A 22,395-nucleotide genomic window follows, 5' to 3' on the forward strand; every position below is an offset into this window, starting at 1 on the left:
CATTGTAACAGAACAGATGTATCTTTCAGTGTGGCTACAATGCTTTCAGTTAATTCATGGCTGAATAAATGTGTATGTAGCCTCAGAGCATGCGGAAATGTTAAGAAAAAGCCCCTAAAAACCAGCTGGTTCTTCATTTCTTGTTAAAGAACGCTAGCAGAGAAAATCCAGTAGGTATACTTCAGTACAGCTGTTTGTGAGAACGTGGTACGGAAAAGCTGATGCATCAGCTCTTTGGCCAGGAAGTGGGAACTTACAAAAACACTGCTCTCTTAATTATAAGTATAGTGCAGCCTAAACATCCGTCAGAGCTGGGTGAAAACTTTCTGCAATTTATTTACAGAGACCCAGGCTGCCCTTCTGCAGCAATTTTCCTGTGGCTGGAGATGGCTATGATGGTCTTTAGATCTTCTACTCTGGTTGCCATTCTCTCTGTTCTGCCAGCAGGGCACATGAATCCACTGCCCCCCCTCCAGAGCAGTGTTAGATATAATGTGGTTATGGTGATGAGTGATTCTTTTGTAAGTATCCATTTCTGTTTATGATATGTTATGTTTCTACTCTGTTTTGTTTCTTAAAGGAAGGGTAATACTAAATTACTACTTATGTCATATGAAATAGTTATTTCTAGACTCCATAAGAGAGGCAGAAATTACAACATGATGTGTAGAGCTGGTCAACCATTTCTATCTGGTTGTGCAAACTGCATGAAATTTATTTAAAGAGGCACTAAATAATTGTTTCTAAAAAATATATAAGGATGTATTCTGAACTCAAATGTACTTTCTTTTGCTTTTTTTGTTTGCAGCTTTGATCCAACTTCCTGTTAGAGGGTGGCTATGTTTGTTCTTCATGGTCCCACTGTATATACAGTGCCTTGAAAAAGTATTCATACCCCTTGAAATTTTCCACATTTTGTCATGTTACACCCAAAAACTTAAATGTAATTTATTGGGATTTTATGTGATTAATCAACACAAAGTGGCACATAATTGTGAAGCGGAAGGAAAATGATAAATGGTTTTCAAAATTTTTAAAATCTGAAAAGTGTGGCGTGCATTTGTATTCAGCCCCCTTTACTCTGAAACCATTACCTAAAAACTAGTGGAACCAATTGCCTTCATAAGTCACCTAATTAATAAATAGAGTCCACCTGTGTTTAATTTATCTCAGTATAAATACAGCTGTTCTGTGAAGCCCTCAGATGTCTTTTAGAGAACCTCGGTGAACAAACAGCATTATGAAGGCCAAGGAACACACCAGACAGGTCAGGGATAAAGTTAAGAAGTTTAAAGCAGGGTTCGGTTATAAAAAAAATCCGAAGCATTGAACATCTCACGGAGCACTGTTCAATCCATCATACGAAAATGGAAAGAGTATGGCACAACTGCAAACCTACCAAGACATGACCGTTCACCTAAACTGACAGGCCAGGCAAGGAGAGCATTAATCAGAGAAGCAGCCAAGTAGCCCATGGTAACTGTGGAGGAGCTGCAGAAATCCACAGCTCAGGTGGGAGAATCTGTCCACTGGACAACTATTATGCCCCGTACACACGGTCGGACTTTGTTCAGACATTCCGACAACAAAATCCTAGGATTTTTTCTGACGGATGTTGGCTCAAACTTGTTTTGCCTACACACGGTCGCACAAAGTTGTCGGAATTTCCGATCGCCAACAACGCGGTGACGTACACCACGTACGACGAGACTAGAAAAGGCCGGTTCAGAACCAAGCGCGACGATTCGCGCTTTTTCAGACTCGTGGCTTTCAGATCGTTTTCTGACGTTCAGTTTGTGCTTGTGGGTTTGTATCTGCTCTTCAGTGCGTGCAGTCAGTTCGTATCGGAGTTTTCTGTGTGATCTTGCCTGCTCGTTGCTGTTTTTCAGGTCGCTCTTCACAGGCCTTGCTGTTCTTCAGTGCGTTCTGTTACTTCGTTCTGAGCAGCCGACCGTTTTCTAGCCATGTTTCGTATGCGTACTCCTCGTACAGTTCGTGCTGTGCGGGGGCTTGGTGTTGGGGTCCTGACCTTGACACAAGTCCAGTCCATGAACAGGGTGGGGAGGAGTTCATGGACCAAGAATTGGTTGCTTCAGCGTGACCAGTTCTCTCATATGCCTTTGCTCCGTGAGAATAATCCTGATGATTTCAAGAACTTTCTCAGGATGACGGACCCCGTGTTTCACCGTTTGTTGGCTTCGCTGACCCCCTATATCAGCAGGCAGGATACCTGCATGAGGCAAGCCATCACTCCGGAGCAGAGGTTGGTCGCTACCTTGCGGTATTTGGCCACAGGGAGAAGCCTGCAGGACCTCAAGTTCTCGACAGGCATCTCCCCCCAGGCTCTTCTTTGTGGACATTTACTGCTTGTGTTTGTTTTAGCTGACCCTGACAGAAATGTGTGGAGTCCAGAAAATGTCGTGATTGTGTAACCTTATACAAAGCACTGTTGGCTGTTATTTACTAAATGCAAAGACACTTTTCACTACAAGTGCACTTGCAACTGCACTGAAACAGCACTTGTAGTGCAAAGTGGATTTCCCCTTAGGAAATAACCCCCATTTTCTCATAAAACAACAATTACATCACCCCAAAAGTGTTGTAGTGTTGAGACAATAATCCACACATTCTTGATGAACAATCTTTTTAATACCTGCACAATCACATGTGCATTTACCAAAGGTTTTTCTGACAAACCAACATGTTTGTTGTATAACAATTTTTGTGGTGTCATTATCCAAAATCAAAATGTGCATTTTATAGAAAACAGGCCTGTGTAAAACCCACAAGAAAGACACAAATCTTGATCTTACAAAGTTCACATTTGGCAGAACTGGAAGGCAATATCAGACATGAGTATTTAGGAACTGTGTTTGATATAGCGTTCAGATGGGGGGAAATCACCCCTGGAAAAGCCAAATTTGGAAGATGCACACAAATTTCCCAATGTCAACATGTGCTATCTGCCATCAGGGGGATCAAGGGATGTGTTTTGGGGGAGAAAGCCCTTCCTCACCGCTACTTTATTATTGAGGAAGGGGTTGCACCCCCAAAACGCGTCCATTGATCTCCCGTGATGGCAGATAGCACATGTTGACACACTGTGTGCATCCTCCAAATTTGGCTTTGGGAAAAATCACAAAAACATTTCGCACATTGTAGCACACAAAAGAAGAAAGTGATTTGTAGGGGTTTTAAACTCGCCCCAAAACATCAATGATGTTTTTATATTTTGGAATAACATCATTGATGTTTTGCTTGATGTTTTCCAATTGTAAATTACACCCCATGATCTCCCTGATCAGGATCTGGGCACTTTCGGATGTGAAAGGATCTGGATCCACAACCTCACGATCACCTAAAAAGAGAGGAAACCCAAAATAAATTAGGTTTGCAAAAAAATGCCGCCATCCATCTCTTATCTGAGCCTGTGGTCGCAGACACTCACCTGTTGTGGTGACTAGTTCCACCACGTCTTCTTCCTCCTGCTCATCTTGTGTTGGGGGGATTTCCCCTTCTTCCAGAGGGGGGGGTCTCTGGTCTCCTCGGATGAGGGGTGTCCTCCGAGTCTTTTCTCCCCTATGTAAAACAAAAATGGTATAATTAGCACACAGATATTTGAGGTCAGAACTATAAAGATGAAACATTGCTTGGAAGTGGGGTACAATTGTCTATTTTAGCCGAGTTCCAAGATGTAGCTTTTTTAGTGTCCTTTGTCAAGCTGCAATACTTTACCTGTTTGGTAAAAGCTTCACAGATGTAGCCCCCCCTATAGTATACAGTGGGGCACCTGTGTGGCCCCCCTAATAAAAATGGTGTTCTTGTGTCCCACACTAGTGCTCCAGTGTCAAGATGTGAAAACAGCTGCTGAGTGTCCTCTCCTTACACACAATCTAGTTTGCATTTCATTCTAGTAACAAAGCCATCTACACAACCAAATTCTTTGAAGACAAGTATAGGGCGTCAAAATGGTGGCCAAATGCATATGGCCTAAACAATGGTATTTTATCGTCTGAAATAACAATGTGTGATCCGAACGAATAATGTGCCCATGAACATGAAAGTTGCCATTTTAAACTGTACAACAGTTCCTAAAAGCACATGGAGCAGCACGAACGTAATAAACACAAAAAGAATAGGAACACAGCACAACTACTTACTTTTTTGCAGCACTCTCCTGATCTTTCTGTACTGCTCATGTTCTCGTAATTTCAGGTCCGACCACCGCTTCCTGAGCTGATCTTTCGATCGTCGTACCCCGAATTTCCGGTGCAGACTCCTGACCACTTTCGCCATGATCTTGGCCTTTCTGACATTGGGGTTGGGGTAAGGCCCATACTTTCCATCATAGTCGGCCTTCTTCAGGATGTCCACCATCTCCAACATCTCCCCAAAGGACATATTTGAGTCCTTTAATCTCCTTCTGGATCGGGACGTTTCAGGCTCCAGCCTTTCCTCCTCCTCCTCCTCCTCGTTGCTGTACTTAGCACTATCCTGCTGTCTCTCCGCCATGTGCTCTTCCTCCACTGTGCCGAACGAAAAGGGGCGGAGACTAGACTAGAAAGAACGTCAGGGGCGGGCGGAGTTATACGCATGCGCAGTGTGTATAAATCGTAACGCGCGCGTCTTACGTACGATCTGTGAGCGGAGGAAGGAGCATCGGAGACGCCGATCGTGCTAACGAAGGTAGGATCTAAACTTGGGCCTATACTGCTTCGAAATGGAAGCCTATATTGTAACAAGATTAGGGGAGTTTGGCCTGACATTAGGGTTTGTCTTGTGTTGTGTCTTGCAGAGAAAATGGATGGGTTCAACGACCACAATTTCCTGCCCCTGTTCATAGACAAGTACAGGGAGCTGCCCTGTCTGTGGCAAGTGAGACACCCCCACTATAATCACAAACAGAAGAGGCAGGCAGCGCTGGAGAAACTGCTGGAGTTAGTGAAGCCGGTGGTCCCCACAGCAACCATCCCTTATTTAAAAGCTAAAATTGGTGGCCTGAGGAGCACTTATCTTAGGGAGCGCAAGAAGGTCACGGATTCCCAGAGATCCGGAGCTGCAGCAGATGACGTTTATGTCCCCAGGCTGTGGTACTATGAGAGACTGCGATTTCTGTCAGACCACACTGAAGTCAGGGAATCCCTCTCCACTCTTCCTTCCACTCTTCCTTCCACCCCAGCCGAGGCTTCCGATGTTCAACCTGGGTCTTCCAGCCAGGAAGAAGTGGAGGAGCCCAGCTGGAGTCAGGTATAGCATTCTTCTACAGATTTCTGGTCAATAAATAAATGATGTTTATTAGATGTTATTATTGATCACTAATTGCTGATTAAAAAAAGTGCTTTATATATCAATAGACAGTAGTGGGCACCCAAAATTGGGACAAGAATGAAAACTGCTGGGCTCAGAAGGATAGTCTGTTATATTTGTTAACATTCAATTTGCAGCAGTCAGGAGGTGAAAATTGTGTGTGATTGATGAATAAAAAACTAAAACTATGTCCCTTTTTCATACACAGGAAGACCTCAGCCAGGAGGAGGCTGTGGAATGTGGCAGCCAGGAGGAGGCGGGGATTATTAGTGTCAGCCAGGAGGAGGCGGGGATTAGTGGCAGCCAGGAGGAGGCGGGGCTAAGTGTCAGCCAAGAGAAGCCTGGGACCAGTCGCAGCCTGACTGAGTCTCAGGTCCCTCCCCTCCGCCTGCCATATAAACGAGCCAGGAAGGCCACTCCGAGTCCCGTGCAGGATTCAGCATACAGGCTGATCCAGGAGGCTTCGGAGGACCTGATTTATAAAGTCCTTCGTAAGGGGTTGAGTGGGGAACTGACACACAAGACGGATGTCATTGAGAGGGACGATCCTCCTCCTCCTCCTCCTCCTGCTGCCACAACTCCACCACCACAGCCAAAGCCTGTAAGGAAGCATGGAAAGAAGACCAAAGAGTGATGGCCCTGGGTTCAGTCTGGTCTGACAGAAGATGCAGTCTCTTGTATGACCACAGCCTGGGGACACAGATGTCATCTGCTGCTTTCCGGATCTCTGGGACTTCTGGACCAGACTGCCCTCCCTTAGATAAGGACTCCTCAGGCCACCAATTTTGCTTTTAAATAATTGATGTGTGCCCTGGGGGTCCAAGGCTTCACCCACTTCTGCAGTTTTTCCAGCGTTGCCTCCCTCTTTGTTTAGTTGTGAGCCCTTAATAAAAATTTTTTAGGGAAATTCTACTCTCCTGTGTGTGTTTTCATCCAAAAAGGACAGTTTGTTGGTGACGATTCAGGTACATTTCTAAAGTACAATGTGAAATTAACAAGGGACAACAACACCAAATAATCTCCTACAGATTAAATAGAACAACATATTAGTGGTGTTGTGGGAACTTGTCACCAAAAACACACACAAACATTTTCGGGAGTACAAATCAAAATCACCAAAAAAAAAAAATAAATAAAAAAGAGAAACACAAAAAAAGAATCTACATTAAAGTCCAAAAATAAAAAAAAATTTTGTCAGATGTGAGAAATCTAAATATATTGAGGGAATCCCGATAAATAGTAACGAAATAAGTTTGTGAGAATTGTGTGTGAATATGAGCATCAAAACTACTTAATTCTTGTCACATTATAAAGAAGAAGAGAGTGCGCTGTATTAAACCATTTTGAACATTGCAGCGTGACAAAAGTGCTGTATCCAAATCCGAACGCTACGTTTACCAGAACGAGCTGTCCCGTGTCGGAATTTCTTCTGAGCATGCGTGGCACTTTGTGCGTCGAAACAGGCCACACACGGTCGGAATTGACGCGATCGGATTTTGTTGTCGGAAAATTTTATCTCCTGCTGTCCAACTTTGTGTGTCGGAAAATCTGATGGAAAATGTCCAATGGAGCCCACACACGGTCGGAATTTCCGACAACACGCTCCGATCGGACAATGTCCATCGGAAAATCCGACCGTGTGTAGGGGGCATTAGTCGTGCACTCCACAAATCTTGCCTTTATGGGAGAGTGGCATGAAGAAAGCCCTTGTTGAAAGAAAGCCATAAGAAGTCCCATTTGCAGCTTGCGAGAAGCCATAGCACAGCAAATGTGGAAGAAGGTGCTCTGGTCAGATGACACCAAAATTGAACTTTTTGGTCTAAAAGCAAAACACTATGTGTGGTGGGAAACTAACACTGCACATCACCCTGAACACACCATCCCCACTGTGAAACATGGTGGTAGCAGCATCATGTTGTGAGGGTGCTTTTCTTCAGCAGGGACAGGGAAACTGGTCAGAGTTGATGGGAAGATGGATGGAGCCAAATACAGGGCAATCTTAGACGAAAACCTGTTAGAGTCTGAAAAAGACTTGAGACTGCTGCACAGGTTCACCTTCCAGCAGGACAATGACCATAAACATACAGCCAGAGCTACAATGGAATGGTTTAGATCAAAGCATATCCATGTGTTAGAATGGCTCAATCAAAGTCCAGACCTAAATCCAATTGATTATCTGTGGCAAGAACGATCAAAAATGTCACTCTCTAGATGTGCAAAGCTGGTAGAGACATCCCCAAAAAAGACTTGCAGCTGCAATTGCAGCCAAAGGTGGTTCTACAAAGTATTGACTCAGGGGGGCTTAATACAAATGCACGCCACACTTTTCAGATATTTATTTGTAAATATTTTTGAAAACTATTTATCATTTTCCTTCCACTTCACAATTATGTGTCACTTTGTGTTTGTTTATCACATAAAATCCCAATAAAATACATTTATATTTTTGGTTGTAACATGACAAAAAGTGGAAAATTTCAAGGGGTATGAATACTTTTTTAAGGCACTGTAGGAACATAGCCCCACTCTCTTGCTCACCCCCAAGATTGACCAGGAACTAGGGACTATGGGATTTGTACTATGTATAGGGCAATACACGTGTCCGCACTAACGTGCACTGTTCGTTCCAAACCAATGGAAGTGAGAGGGAGAAAGGACAGGTTTAAGTCTACAGAGGACGTTATAAGGAGGCAGGTAAACACAGTAAGAAACAATATCATGAAAAATATAGTACAGGGCCATTAAGCGGTGGATGGTTATATATTTGGAGAATATGGATATAATTGAAAGCGGTAGTAAAGTGTCTACAAAAAAAAACAAAATAGCTTTTCTGCTGCAAGGCAATGTCATAATGTGCTAGTATGCATCACATACTATAGTAGCACATTATGAGAGACTTACCTTAAGGCTTGGTTCAGACTGCTGTGGCTTGTCACGGTAAGCACTGCTGACAGGGCTTCCATCTTCACCCAGTCTTCCTTCTGAGTTTGAGGGCTCCAGCTGGTTGAATGGGCGAGCCACAGGCACAGCTCTCTTAATGCACCACTCACCACTGTGTCCTGTTCCACACAAAACTCTCATTGACACTTGCTGGCTACTTTCTTTTCTACAATAATAAACTCACCTCACTCAACCACAGGCTCTTCATCTTGCTGGAATGTTAGGTTGGTGCTCTGGCTGTAGCTCTTGCAGGCCCAGAGACAATCCAACAGCTAAACAAAAGCTGGCATCCGACATGATCTTAAAATAAATGCATGACTTTATTGATATCTGCCACCCAAAATAGGTGAGCTGGAAGCTCTGATGCACGAGGAGAACTATAATCTAATTGGTATTGCTGAATCTTGGCTTCATTCTTTTCATGACTGGGCTATTAATATTCCTGGCTATGCTCTCTCAGAAAGACAGGGTAAAATGTAGGAGTGGTGGTGTCTGTCTCTATGTGAGAAGAGATCTCAAACGAGTGTGAAAGAGGACCTAGTTGATGGAGAGTGTGATGAGTCTGAAGCATTATGGGTGGAACTGTACATGGGTGTGCGTACTACAAAGGTTGTCATTGGAGTTTGTTATAGACCCTCCAGTGTTAGTGAGGAGGTGGAGACTCAGCTCCTTGCACAGATAGAAAGGGCTGCATGGGCTGGAAAAGTGATAATAATGGGGATTTTAACTACCTGGAAATTGACTGGAGTAATAGCACTGCTGGGACAGTTAAAGGGCAAACATTTATAAACCTATTACAAGACAATTTTATGGTCCAGTTTATTGAGGCCCCGACAAGGAATGATGCTCTGCTGGACCTGGAAATCTCAAAACATGCAGAGCTTATTACTAATATTCATATAAAAGAACATCTGTGTAGCAGTGACCATAACATGATTTCATATAATTTTAGCTCTAAGCAACATACACATATTGTCATTATTTTTAGGCAGTGGATTGAAATAATCCCGCATATAAAAGGTGTGAAAATTGCCCATAATATATACTATTAAATCCGTCTGGTCCCGGACTCTTCCCCTTAGATAAGTTCTTAATAATGTTCTCTATTTCTTCCTGAGTAATTGGTTTCTTGCAGGAAGCAACTAGGTCAGGAGAAAGTTTTGGATATTTTATCTCTGCTAAGTAGCTCTTGATCATCTCTCTATGTTTTAACCACTTGCCGACCAGCCGCCGCAGTTTTACTGCGGCCAAATGGCACGGCTGGGTGAAACAACGTTACGTCGATTCGCCCTGTGGCCACTAGGGGTGCGCGTGCCCCCTGCTCACCCCCAGAGCCGATGCGAGTGCCCGGCTGTCGTGATCACCGCCGGGCTCCCGCGATCGCTGGTGACACACCGAGAACTGGGATCTGTGTGTGTAAACACACAGTTTCCGGTTCTCTGAGGGGTGAAGAGACTGATTGTCTGTTCATACAAAGTATGAACAGCGATCTGTCATCTCCCCTAGACAGTCCCCTCCCACCTTCAGTTAGAACACAGAGAGGGAACACAATTAACCCCTTGATTGCCCCCTAGTGTTAACCCCTTCCCTGCCAGTGACATTTTTACAGTAATCAGTGCATTTTTATAGCACTGATCGCTGTATAAATGCCAGTGGTCCCAAAAAATGTGTCAAAAGTGTCCGATGTGTCTGCCATAATTTCGAACTCCTGATAAAAATCGCAGATCACCGCCATTACTAGTAAAAAAAAAATTAATAATAAAAATGCCATAAAACTATCCCCTATTTTGTAGACGCTATAACTTTTGCGCAAACCAATCAATATACGCTTATTGCGATTTTTTTTTACCAAAAATATGTAGAAGAATACATATGGGCCTAAACGGAGGGAAAACAATTATATATGTTTTTGGGGGATATTTATTATACCAAAAAGTCAAAAATATTGCAATTTTTTCAAAATTGTCGCACTTTTTTGTTTATAGCGCAAAAAAATAAAAACCGCAGAGGTGATCAAATACCACCAAAAGAAAGCTCTGTTTGTGGTAAAAAAAAGGTTGTCAATTTTGTTTGGGTGCAACATCGCAACATCGCAATTGTTAGTTAAACGACGTAGTGCCGAATCACAAAAAGTGCTCTGGTCAGGAAGGGGGTAAAATCTTCCATGGCTGAAGCGGTTAAAGAAGCATGCAACAATCTATCTGGATATAAGCAAAAAGGTTGTCATAAAATTCCTGCAACTGCCTAGCTTTTTCAGATGATTGAAATACCTGTTGTCCATCCTGGGCAACAAGCTTATGAACATGGCACTTCTCCTTTCTCCTTCTCAATACATTACATTAGCCAGCATTTTCCCAGGTTTGCTGCCATGTTCATAAAACTATGAGCTCAGAACCTTAATCTTTTCTTAACCTGCTGGTCCAGGAATACAGACAATCTATCACGTGCCTCATTGAGACGGTTCTCGATTTCAGAAGATTGGAAGCGTTTATGTAAATTTTCCATATGTTATATATCTGAAAGTAAGCACCACATTTCCTCAGATTTTTGCCTCTTGAGACTCGAGCCCTGTAAAATCAGAACTCTTCTAATATTTGCTTTGTGCCCTTCCCATATTACCTTTTTGAAGACTTTGTATTGTTTATCTCAAAATATGTTGTAATTGCTTCAGTTACTGCTGCTAAGGCCATAGGGTCTTTCAAAATGTTGTTGTTCATGTGCCAGGTCCATTCCCTCGCTATCCCATCGGGAGGTCTAATTGTGATTGAGACCGGAGCATGATCCGACAACATAATCTGTTCGATAACTGCTCCCTCTAAGAGATCCAAGTAAAACTAATCTAAACATAACAAATCGATTCTAGAATACATCTTATGGACCTTAGAATAATAGCTATAGTCCTTTATAGATGCATTCAGTATCCTCCAGCAGTCAATTAAATGATTTGACTGCATAGTCTTACGGAAACCCTTTAAGGCCCTCCTAGATAGTACTGACCTTCCAGTTGATATATACAGCTCTGGGTTGGGGCTTAAATTAAAGTCTCCCCTCAGAACGAGGATACCCTCCTGAAAGGATACCAATTTGGAGAGAACCCCTTCTGTAAATGTTATTTGACGAAGATTGGGGCATATATTGTAGCAAAAGTGTATTTTTGGCCCTGGATCTGACCTTTCAGAAAGGCAAAACGGCCCTTGGGGTCTATACAGGAATCATTAACCAAAAAAGGACAGTTCTTATGGATTCCTATAGCCATCCCTCTGGCCTTTGAAACGGGTGGAAAACTCTTAAATACCACTGGTTAAATGTATGTGTAGGCAATTTAGGGGTTCTTAGTAGTAGATTAGTAGATTTAAAATGTGTCTCTTGCAGCATTATAATCTGAGGATTCAGACGCCTTAATTCTAACCAAATTTTATTTTGTTTAGTCGGAGAACACATCCCTACAGACATTATAGGAAATAACGTTAACTGTTTCTTTTATACGTCAGAGGTGATATCGATAAAAAGAGCATCAGGAATAATCCATATAAAACAGGACCAGGTCCCCCTTCCCCAAAGAAGAAAACAAAAGAAAACACAAAAAAAAACACACACAGAGAACACTCTCCTAACCAACACTGATACTCAACCTATCAAATTCCAAAAACTTTCATAAATCCCCCAAAACAGATCAAACCAAAACAATTCAAAACAAAACAATACAAAACAAGACAAGACAAAACAAGACCTAAAGTCTCACATGGGGCCCGCTCACATACCCCAGGCCACGCGCGAGTGTCCAAAAAGCACCTGGCTCAAAACAACGGAGTCCTCCCTATAGAAGATACGAAACCCACCATGATCGAGGTTTAACTCCCTTTCCCCTCCCAAGCTCTGCCACAAAAAAAGGCCATTGTTTCTAATATTTAGGGACTCGTTAATGACTGGAATGGTACCACTGGATTGGCGCGGAGCCAATGTGATGCCCATATTTAAAAAGGGATCAAAGTATTTACCAAGTAACTATAGACCTGTTAGTTTAACTTCTATAGTCTGGAAGATACTGGAGAGTTTAATAAAAGACCACATAGACGAGTTCTTACTGGAAAAAAATATTTTATGCAAAACAGACAGCATGGGTTCACGCAAGACAGAAGTTGTCAAACAAACCTGATTTCTTTTTATGAAGAGGTAAGTAAAACCTTGGACAGAGGGGTGGCTGTGGACGTGGTATACTTGGATTTTGCAAAAGCATTTGACACAATTCCCCACACATGGCTCATGTGTAAGGTAAAGACTACAGGCTTGGAAAGATCAATTTGTAAATGGATAGAAAACTCGCTAAAAGACAGAATTCAGAGAGTAGTGGTTAATGATTCTTACTCTGAATGGTCTAAGGTTATTAGTGGTGTACCCCAAGGTTCAGTGTTGGGACCCTTACTTTTTAATACCCTTATAAATGATATAGGGTCTGAGATTAAAAGTAACATTTCTGTTTTTGCAGATGACACCAAACTATGCAGTGGAATAACATCCTTACGGGATATCTCCAATTTACAAGCCAACTTCAATGCACTGTCTGATTGGACAACTAAATGGCAAATGAGGTTTAACCCTTTCATGACTAAGCCTATTTTTGACATTTGGTGTTTACAAGTTAAAATCCGTATTTTTTGCTAGAAAATTACTTAGAGCCCCCAAACATTATATATATATATATATATATATATATATATATATATATATATATATATATATATATATATATATATATATATATATTTTTTTTTTTTTAGCAGAGAATCTAGAGAATAAAATGGCGATTGTTACAACATTTATATTACACGGTATTCGTGCAGCTGTGCTTTAAACGCAACTTTTTGGGTAAAGGGACACTTTCATGAATTTAAAAAAAATCAAACAGCAAAGTTAGCCCAATTTCTTTGTATAATGTGAAAGATGATGTTACGCCGAGTAAACAGATACCAAACATGTCACACTTTATAATTGCACGCACTCGTGGAATGGCGACAAACTACGGTACCTAAAAATCTCGTTTTAATTTTTTTTTACGGTTACCAGGTTAGAGTTACAGAGGAGGTCTAGTGCTAGAATTATTTCTCTCGCTCTGACGATCGCAGCAATACCTCACATGTGTGATATGAACACCGTTTACATATGCGGGCGCGACTTCCGTATGCGTTTTCTTTGCTGCACGAGCACGCGGGGACAGGGGCACTTTAAAAATGTGTTTTTTTCTAATTTATTTTATTTATTTTTATATTAATAAATTGTGTTTAAAATAAAAAGTTTTTGATCACTTTTATTGCTGTCACAAGGAATGTATACATCCCCCGATCCCTCCTTTGCACCGTTTTTGGCGATTCTGAATACTGTATATTTTTTTAAAACTGGTGCCATTGGCAGCCGAGTAAACGGGAAGTGACATCATGACGTCGCTTCCGTGTTTACAATTAGGAGGCTGGAACAAAGCCGCTCACGGCTTCGTTCCAGACTGTCACTAGCCACCGGAGGTGGCGGATTGGTGATCAGGCCTCCCAATGGAACGGGAGGCCCGGTAAGGGCGGCGGGAGGGGGACGTCCCCTCCCACTCCTCCGGTATAACAGCCGAGCGGCTTTTAGCCGCATTGGTTGTTATACCTGGAAAGCCAATCGCCGGCTCTAAAAAACAGTACTGGGATGATGCCTGCAGCTGCGGGCATCATCCCGGTATAACCCCCGAAAGCCGAGTACGCACATCTGTGTACGCTCCTGGGGAAGGGGTTAATGTTGATGAATGTAAGGTTATGCACTTGGGGGCTAAGAATATGCATGCATCATACATGCTAGGGGGAGTACAACTGGGGGAATCAATGGTGGAGAAAGGTCTGGGGGTTTTGGTAGATCACAAGCTCAATAATAGCATGTAATGCCAAGCTGTGGTTTCCAAAGCAAGCAAAGTCCTTTCTTGTATTAAGAGAGGAATGGATTCCAGAGAGAGAGATATCATTTTGCCCCTGTACAAATCATTAGGAAAACCGCATCTGGAATATGCAGAGAAGGGCAACCAAACTGATAAGAGGCATGGAGGAGCTCAGCTATGAGGAAAGATTTGAGGAACTGAATCTATTCACTCTTGAGAAGAGGAGAATAAGGGGGGATATGATCAACATGTACAAATACATAAGTGGTCCATATAGTGAACTTGGTGTTGAGTTATTCACTTTAAGGTCATCACTGAGGACAAGGGGGCACTCTTTACACCTAGAGGAAAAAAGATTTCATCTTCAAACACGGAAAGGTTTCTTCACAGTAAGAACTGTGAAAATGTGGAATAGACTCCCTCGGGAGATGGTTCTGGCCAGCTCAGTAGATTGCTTTTAAAAAGGCCTGGATTCTTTCCTAAATGTACATAATATAACTGGGTACTAACCTTTATGGGTAAAGGTGATCCAGGGAAAATCTGATTGCCTCTCAGGGGATCAGGAAGGAATTTTTTCCCTTGCTGTAGCAAATTGGAGCATGCTTTGCTGGGGTTGTTTGCCTGGGCAATCATGTGCATTTGTCATTATGAACACTTAAAATAAATTTTATTTTATTGAAAGGTTCAGATCCCATCTTTGATTTAAGCCCTGTGGTAAATGGGTGATGAATTTCATGAGCCACCTAATCGACCGGGTAACTCTTTCAGTACCATGGAACTGTAAATCAGACATGTCTCCAGCATGAGTCTCCTTTAAAAGGTTTGAGACTGATGATAATTCTCTAACATTGGGATTAATGGCATCACAGCCGCATTTGCTAATACGCACCCTAAGTGGGTAGATAGTATACCCAATGTACTGTAATGTGCAAACAGTGCATTGTATTAGGTATACAATGTTGTGGGAAGCACATATACCATTTATATATATATATATATATATATATGCACTTTCATATAGGGAAGGATTCCTCAGTAACCCCAAATTGTGTCTACTTGGTTTTTAAGTGGGCCCAAGAGTAGCGGCAAGTATTGGTGCCATATTTGTATGATCCACTATTGGTAAGCCATGTTTTCACCATAGATGATGACAGATTTGGGGCTCTCCTGCTGGAGAACCTACAACTCTGGGCGGCACAGTGGTGCAGTGGATAGCACTTTCACCTAGCAGTAAGAAGGGTGGCTGGTTCAAATCCCACCCATGACACTACCTGCCTGGAGTTTGCATGTTCTCCCTGTGCCTGCATGGGTTTCCTCCGGGTACTCTGGTTTCCTCCCACACTCCAAAGACATGCTGGTAGGTTAATCGGATCCTGTCTAAATTGTCCCTAGTATGTATGAATGCGAGTTAGGGACTGTAGATTGTAAGCTCCTTGAGGGTAGGGACTGATGTGAATGTACAATGTATATGTAAAGCGCTGCGTAAATTGACGGCGCTATATAAGTACCTGAAATAAATAAATAAATAAACTCTCGTTGAGAATATTACGTAACCAAGTGTCAGGAAAAAGGATGGGCAGGTTTTTCTTCATTTCTGTTATTTTTCCATATTCGGCTGAGTATGTTGTGACAAAAGTCACCTGACTATCTGAAACACCACATCTATTCTTACCTTTGGTTTTTCTATTATTCCTACCAGCGTAAGTATCTGAAAGAGTGTCTCACTGACATTCCTTAGCTAACAGTAAAACTTGAGAGATCATAGTTTTGGGATATTTTCTCTGTCTTAACCTGTCTCTAATGGTGTTAAATTCAGTATTAAAAGCCAATTCTGTAGAGCAATTCTTCCTAGCCCATAGGAATTCCCCCATATAGATTACTCTGACCGTAAGTCCAAAATCTTAAAATTTAGAAACTCAACAAAACTGGATAGTAGGTACCATCAAAAAGAAAAAAATATGTTTGAGAAGAAAATTGACAGATAATAACAAAAATGCTCTTAGTTCACTGGCATAGGCGCTATCGTGTAATGACGTTAGATCTAAATGATGGGGAATGGATGAATACAGCGTATGAACATCTAATGTGACCCACACAGAATCTTCCAACCAATGTACATCCTTTATGTGTTTGAGTAACATTTTTGTGTCCCTAACCTTTCCGGAAGCATAAGGACCAGAGGTTGGAGCCAGGTTATCTGTCCATTTCTCCCACAACAGATCAACCCTGAATAGTGTTAAAGACTTTGTGGATCTTGGGCAAGGGATGTAATACAGGTATGACTGGCTCTTTAGCAATCATTCCACAGTCTTATTACTGATAACTATCCTATCATTTTGGCACAAGATCCAACAACATTTTTTTACAGCTGGTAGTAGCATTAAGGGGGAGAACTCAATATGTAGCATTGCCCCCCAATAGTCTGCTAGCTTCAGCTTTATATTGGTCTACACTGACCACTGAACCAACTTTATCAGCCTCCTGCATTATTAGATCATGACGTTGTTTTAAATCCCAAATGTGAGGCTCTATTCTGAATGGATGCAGATAAAGAGGTGAGTTCATATTCGATACCTCCTGAAATGCATCCATAGATGCACATCTCGCTTGAATAGGATAGAAATATTTGTCCCTTGTAGTTGGAAGAGACACATCCTGACCATAGAAGCTTTTGTTAGAAAAGTGCATAAAGCTGCTCTAGGGGTAATTGGGCACGTAGATCATGGAGGGAAACAGAAGTATGTGACGCATATTCTGTATACAGTGTTTTACTTTTTTCCTGATCAAGAACCAAAGTTTTTTCTCAATACACTGTTTCTAATGAATCTGTTAACATCTAACAATGTGTAAAAAAGATCAAAGTGTCTCATTGGAGAGATGGCTAACATCCTAGAGAGAAGGCTCAGTTCAGCAGGGGAAAGAGAAGTTCCCAAAATTGGTAGTGCAGTGTTCTAGTCCTTTTGTCTCCATCTGTGTTAAGGATGGTGTTTGTAAGGAATGTGGCCTTCCACCTCTCCCTCCTCTTCTCTGTCTTGTAAGGGCTGTTGTTTCTCTTTGTGTTTCTTTTGCCCAGTTCAGTTTTTTTTTGGTGATTTGGGATGTACGCAGCTGTCCTGTGAGAACACGAAACTCACAGATAACCTGGAGGTAGTAATGGAGCAGGAATCCAAGGTGCCGGTAGTATGCAGCTAGTCATCTGACTGTTCCGAAGAGCTTAAAGCAGGGAGCCTCAAACTACGGCCCTCCAGCTGTTGCAGAACTACACATCCCATGAGGCATTGTAAATATCTGACATTCACAGACATGACTAGGCATGATGGGAATTGTAGTTCCTGAACACCTGGAGGGCCGCAGTTTGAAGACCCCTGGCTTAAAGAATAAATTCTCCTTTTGTAACATGCAACATTATAACAAAAATACTGGCCTCCACACCCCTTCCCCCTGATCCTCCGTTTTGACAGCGACTGGCCGAGTCATACATTCACATTCGTCATTCATTCACTGTGAATGGGAAACCTACATGTACTGACAGCATTTGCAGCTGTCAGCTTGTAGTTCTTAATGAACTACCAGGACATGCTGGATCGCTCTAGGTAGTCCATTGAGCTTCCTGTCAGAGTGTAACTGCCTGCCCACATCGGAGGTATGGGCAAACAGCTACACAGACAGTCTGCAGGACTGTGGCATTACACCCACGATCTGCTGAGGACAGGAATCCATGGTTCCATTCAATCCACTCCAGCCAATAAATAGTTGTGGTTTATATGTGTAGCTGATGTCCAGTCTTTCTGGTTTGTTTTTAATGACAATGTGGTCATTTGTAATATGGTGATTTTCTAGCATTTGGTATACTTTGTACTTTACATTTTGTAAATAACTTTTGTACTTAATAAACAATATAGGTTAAATTGCTTGGTCTATTATGGATAACTACTGTCCAACTATACTTCACAATAAAAGTGATATTAAGAAATATCTTGGAATGTTCAGTACTATTGTAGTTGTAGTATATTGTACTATACAGTACTATTGTAGTTTTTGTTACTGGATACAAAAAGGTCAGTCAGCCAAGAAAATCTAACCTTGTAACTACCAAATTAATATTTCATTACAGGATGGGCGGCTGACAAGTACCTTGGATAGTCAGGTGGTGTCTCTTCCAAATCTAAACTTCATGAAACATCATGGGGCTGTGTTTCTTAACGCGTATACAAATGCTCCGATCTGCTGCCCATCTCGATCAGGTATAAAACTGATGAGGGATTCAGGGAGAGATTTTGCTGGAAGAGAAAGTAGTACAATTCTTTGTATTAACAGATATGGATTGTTCAATGATTTACTACCCTTGGCTTAGTGGTGGGAAAGGTCAATGGGAATACCATATCCAAAAAAAGGTTTTGGCTTATACTATGTTTTAAATTCCTTGAAATTATCTCTAAATGTTTATCCTTCCTCTTCTAATCTGAGTGCTGCTGTGCAGAGAATGATTTGAGGTTGCACAGCGGGGGGTAGTGAACTTTCGCTTAGATCACCTAGGTGTGGGAGTGGAGACCCTTTTGGGTAAAGTTCCACTTTAACTTTAGCAGGGGTGCTTGCAATAAGCAGTTTTTTTATGTAAAACCTTATCCCCCCAAAAAAAACTGCTGCAACTGCTTATAAAGTATTAGCTGGAGTGTGGCTTTAATTTGTTAGTGTTTTTAAATCTTCTAGTACATCTAACATGCCCCTCTCCCCAGACTGACAATGTTGCTGTCCAAAGGTGCTCCTGTACTCCTTCATCCAGAGTGAGGCACTGTAATACAGGAGGTGTGTTACTGGCTAGATCACCAGATGAAAACAGAGGGAAGAGAGCCCAAGAAAAGAAAACGGATGCAGTCACCACATTTAAGGATTGTTAAGCTGCAATATGCTACATTTTTGGGTTTGGGTTTAATACTGCTTTAAGTCATGCATTGGTGTCCACTCTTCACCCACATGCCTTATGGCATGAAGTAAATACTGTAAGGACACATAGAAAACAGTGTTTTTTCTTTGTGCCTTGTTCACGCCAAAATGCTGTATAGATGTGCATTACGTTAAAATGCCACATGTCCGCTTTTTAATACAATGTAAACGCAACACAATGCAACTGAAAGTATAGAAGAAATTGTTAGTATTTGACCCTTCCAGGGACCCGAGAATGCCATTAAAACACATGTCAATGTGCATAAAACGGAAAGCAGCTATAGAGGTCAGAGATGCTGTGTTAAAGCTCTTTTACTGCTTGCTGAGAATGTAAGTACTTTAGACCAGTGGCGGCTGGTGCTCAATTTTCTTGGGAGGCAGCCCGTGGCCCCCCCCCAGCCAGCCAGCCACCCCCCCAGCCAGCCAACCACATAACCCCCCCACCTCCTCCCCCATCAATCGAACACTGCTCCCCCGTTGCTCGATCGATTGCCCGTCGCCCGCCAGGCCCCCTACCAGCCCTTGCACTTATCCCATCCAGGTGGTGGCATCCCCCCCTGTCTCCTCCCGAGTCCCAGCGGTCGCTTCTCCTCCTGGCCAATCAGGAGTTAGGACTTGTGGCCAATTGGGTCTTAGGCCCCCCGGCCAATCTGGACTCAGGACCCGCTTCCTGTTTGTCCGGGAGGAGAAACAGGAAGACATTAGCGAATATTAAGTTGCTAATGTCACACAACTGGGTGGGCTCTTGGGTACAGTGCTCTGCGCCCCGAGCCCACCCTTTTTAAAGCCAATTGGAGCCTCCGGCTCTAATCATGCATTTCTAAAGAAAAAAAGCCCCATTGGAATCCATGCGTCCAGCACCCTGCATGTAGATTAGGGGCAGACTGCATGGATTAGGGGGGCTGCCACTGCTTTAGACCCCATTCACATTGTCAAGATACGTTATGAACCTTGGTTCAAGGCAGTGCATACATTCTGAATGGCATCCCAACACACCTTCTCAATGCATATGTGTTGCAGCTCAGCACACAGCAATATACATGTGCATTTCGCTGCTGAGAATTCTGAATGCAACTTTTTTGGTGTGTTAGGCAGCCCAAATAAATTTGCTGCCTTAATACAATGCGCATTAAGGTGCATGAACTGACATGGCATGACAGTGTAAACCCAACCTTAAGGTCCAAAGTCTGGGCACGTGTGCACTTTAAGAAGACAACAGTATTGAGGTATTTAAAGGGATTAGGTTTTGGTAACTTATCTGTTGCTGTACACCCACAACACTACATGTTATCTTGATATTATACATCATACTAATGCTGATGGGCACTAATAAGAAACAACAATTTGAATGCATATGTACTACTATTTGTATGGTAATCTTTATGCTATACTGTGGAGATTCTGGTTGCCTGGTCCTGTTTATTTTGAGTATTGGACTGTTCTAATATTTTGTAGCAGTCATTATGGGGATAAATGTACTTATGGTGTTACTTATAAAGCATTCATGATTTTTCTTCCTCTTAGCAATGTGGAGTGGTCTGTTTCCTCACTTGACACAGTCCTGGAATAACTTCAAATGCCTTGACCCAGGCTACCCAACCTGGATGGACCTGATAAAAGCAAAAGGGCATATCACTCAAAAGTTTGGCAAACAAGACTATACAAGTGGGTCCCATTCACTGAGGTGAGTTAAAGAGTTTGCCCGGTGATAGTTTACTCACAGTGTAAGTTTTGGGTATGTGTAGGTGTCAGATTATTGAATCACTGTATATTATTTGTTTTTGGAGCTCTAGCATTCCGTGGTGTGCACATGGACTCTCAAACCCTCATACTGCCTATAGCCATTACAGCATCATACAGTATAACTCTCCCTTTTCTTACTTTAAAAGGAATCTGTCAGGTGGTAAAATATTAGAACTGCCACTATTGCCTTTTTTCCAAAGGTGCTCCAGGCAAAGGGTTAGATCAGGGGTGGCCAACCTTTTGAAGAGCAAGGGCCACTTAATTGACTTGGTCACCAGTTATGGGCCACAATAAGCAGAGCAGGCAGATGTCAGGTCTGTGTTCACTCTGCATATGCAGAGCAGACATGGACACAGCCCACTCTACTGTATGTGCCATACGACCCGCCCAGCTAGAAGGGGATGGATCCCCTTCGTTTTTTTTTTTTTTTTTTTTTTTAGCGGATTGGAGGTAGGTGGGTGTAAACAGACACAAGCCTGTTTACATCTGCCGCTTCATAGAGGTAAATGGAGGGTCCGATTGGGATGGACCAATCGCATGAAAGGGGCCTAAGGCTGCTTTCACACTGATGCGCTGCGGTTTACCCACACTATGGGTGCTGCGCAGTGCACCTGTGGATTTCCTGCGTGTTAGCTGCTCTTTGTCATAGGAGAGAGAGAGAGATAGAGCAGCGCTGCTCTAAGGGTAGTAAGTCTGTTAAAAACAAGGCTTTAATAGGTTTTACAAGTTTACACTCGCATTTAGATGGGTAAAAACAGGCATGGGATCGTTCTCATAGTCATCCTTGGTGGTTCTCCTGTTTCCAGCTGGGCTGCCGTGGGGGGTCAGACCCCGGTCGCTTCCAGTGGTGTCTGTAACTCCGTGGTTTGAATTTCCCTCAGTGAGCACGTCAGCAGGTTCACTGGAGGGAGACGTCAGATCCTTGAGAATGGGGGGTGGGGCTATAGCGCTCGCGTTCGGAGCATGCGTGCTCCTTCATCAGGCACACGCGAAAACAGGAGAATCCCCCTCCTGTACCGCTGCACTTTGTAATAGACTTCTAATATATCCTGCAGGTGTGGTGCACTTTCTGAAAGCGCACCAAACCTGCAGGTAATAACAGAAGTCTATGGCTCAGTGCAGGTAACCCACACGTTCACTGCGCTGCACCTATGGATCAGTTTGAAAGCAGCCTAGTAACCACTGCAGAACAGATATGCCCATATATACACTGTGATTTTAGTAATTACCTTTAATAACAGTCTTCCATTCTGGTATCATCGGCTATTGTTATCCCAGGCAGAAAGCATTTGGTATTACTCTGCCTGTGACGGGAGCCGGTGCTATACAGGAAGCATCGGCTTATGCAGCTCTTCTCCGCAGCCGCTTGCTTCCTCTACTGCTGGCTTCATTCACAAAACAAATGCTCTGGGATGGTGGGTTGGCAACCCACAATCTGGGCTTGCCAACCCGCCATACCAATGCAGGAGGTTGCAGGCCACATCAGAGGGCTCCACAGACCACATGTGGCCCCTGGGCCACTCTGGTTGGGCACCCCTGGGTTAGATCATTTGTTA

General features: G+C 42.8%; 1 protein-coding gene across 2 annotated transcripts in view; it reads left to right on the plus strand.

Annotated features, from left to right (window-relative positions):
* The first annotated feature begins 242 nt into the window (after window positions 1-242).
* The window catches only part of ARSK (arylsulfatase family member K), a 93,886-nt gene continuing 71,733 nt past the window's right edge, over window positions 243-22,395 (plus strand). Inside the window, exons 1-3 of one of the 2 annotated variants that reach the window (XM_073624529.1) lie at window positions 243-521; window positions 18,267-18,396; window positions 20,621-20,780. In XM_073624529.1, coding sequence (XP_073480630.1) covers window positions 387-521; window positions 18,267-18,396; window positions 20,621-20,780 — 425 coding nt within the window. In that variant the 5' untranslated portion in view covers window positions 243-386. The remainder of the gene's footprint in view (window positions 522-18,266; window positions 18,397-20,620; window positions 20,781-22,395) is intronic. The other variant, XM_073624530.1, reaches the window with a different exon arrangement.

The sequence above is a fragment of the Aquarana catesbeiana genome, linkage group LG01 (assembly GCF_042186555.1).
Source record: "Aquarana catesbeiana isolate 2022-GZ linkage group LG01, ASM4218655v1, whole genome shotgun sequence".
Classification (NCBI taxonomy): Eukaryota; Metazoa; Chordata; class Amphibia; order Anura; family Ranidae; genus Aquarana; species Aquarana catesbeiana.